This window comes from Microtus ochrogaster, unplaced genomic scaffold (genome assembly GCF_000317375.1).
Source record: "Microtus ochrogaster isolate Prairie Vole_2 unplaced genomic scaffold, MicOch1.0 UNK8, whole genome shotgun sequence".
NCBI lineage: Eukaryota > Metazoa > Chordata > Mammalia > Rodentia > Cricetidae > Microtus > Microtus ochrogaster.
In genome coordinates this window covers 7,692,643-7,693,692 of record NW_004949106.1, presented here as the reverse complement: position 1 = coordinate 7,693,692, position 1,050 = coordinate 7,692,643, and the positions used below count along the sequence as shown (strand labels likewise).

General features: G+C 46.2%; 1 protein-coding gene across 5 annotated transcripts in view; it reads left to right on the top strand.

Annotated features, from left to right (window-relative positions):
• Window positions 1–1,050, top strand: part of Myo1b (myosin IB) — a 158,746-nt gene that overhangs the window by 109,875 nt on the left and 47,821 nt on the right. For all 5 annotated transcript variants that reach the window (XM_013353475.2, XM_005366368.3, XM_005366367.3 and 2 more), the window contains exon 8: window positions 664–762. In XM_013353475.2, coding sequence (XP_013208929.1) covers window positions 664–762 — 99 coding nt within the window. The remainder of the gene's footprint in view (window positions 1–663; window positions 763–1,050) is intronic.

Below are 1,050 nucleotides of genomic sequence, written 5' to 3'. Positions count from 1 at the left end.
GCAGCCCCGCCGCCCCTATTACTACAGTTTGTCATTGCTGAGTGTGGAAACTTGACGAGCCCGTACGTTTAAGAGTGTCTGGAGTCAGTGACTGAATAGGCCCAGAGAGCACAAGATCCTCAAACTTTGGTGATCTAGAGAACCTGCTCTAATTCTGCCGAAAGGCAAAGGGCATACGTGGAGCCCAGAAGCCGCGTGTTGTCGGGTGGTGTGATTTCAAATCTGGCTTCCCCAGATAGCCTTGCCCGTGTGCTCAGCTGTGCAGTGAGACCCACTCAAACAAGACATTATTCAAGAAACACTCACAGCCAGGCCTGGCAGGTTGTCTGTTCGCTTCATAATTATGATGTGGGATATGAAAGGATGCGTTTCGGTGCTTACATTTGCGACATTATATTTTTGAAACTTTAATGTGACCATTAAACACCTAATAGGATACTAGTGTTAAGAGCTGTTATCCTGAACGGGTCTGTTAGGAATAACTGCCTACATTGGTGATTTTAGTCGAGTTGTGCTTCTGTTTCAAGGAAGCCCTTAAAATATAACTTCTTTTATTGTTTTATTTTAGTAGCATAAAGTAACTAAAGAGGAAGCAAGAATTGAAGCCATAGTTGAAGGCAAAATGAATTTTATACATTTTAATTTTTTTTTTTTTCCTGTTAGATCTCTTAGAGAAATCTCGTGTCGTTAAGCAGCCAAGAGGCGAAAGAAACTTCCATGTCTTCTATCAGCTGCTCTCTGGAGCCTCTGAGGAGCTGCTCCGTAAGTCCGCGTTTCTATTTGCTTTTTATTGTCGCGGCGATTCCTGAAGCCTTCTCTACGCCACACGTTCCCGTATGTTTTCCCTGTCGGCATTCTCGTTGCATCTTCTTGTTTGCTCCTACCGCAGCCCAGCATCTCCGTCTTACGTCTGCATCTCACCAGGGACCAAGTCATACGCCTCAGGCGTGTTAGGGGAGCCTTCTGGTCAAGGAAGGACCGCTCACACATTTAAAAGTGAAACAGAGGCCGGGCGGTGGTGGCGCACGCCTTTGATCCCAGCACTCGGGA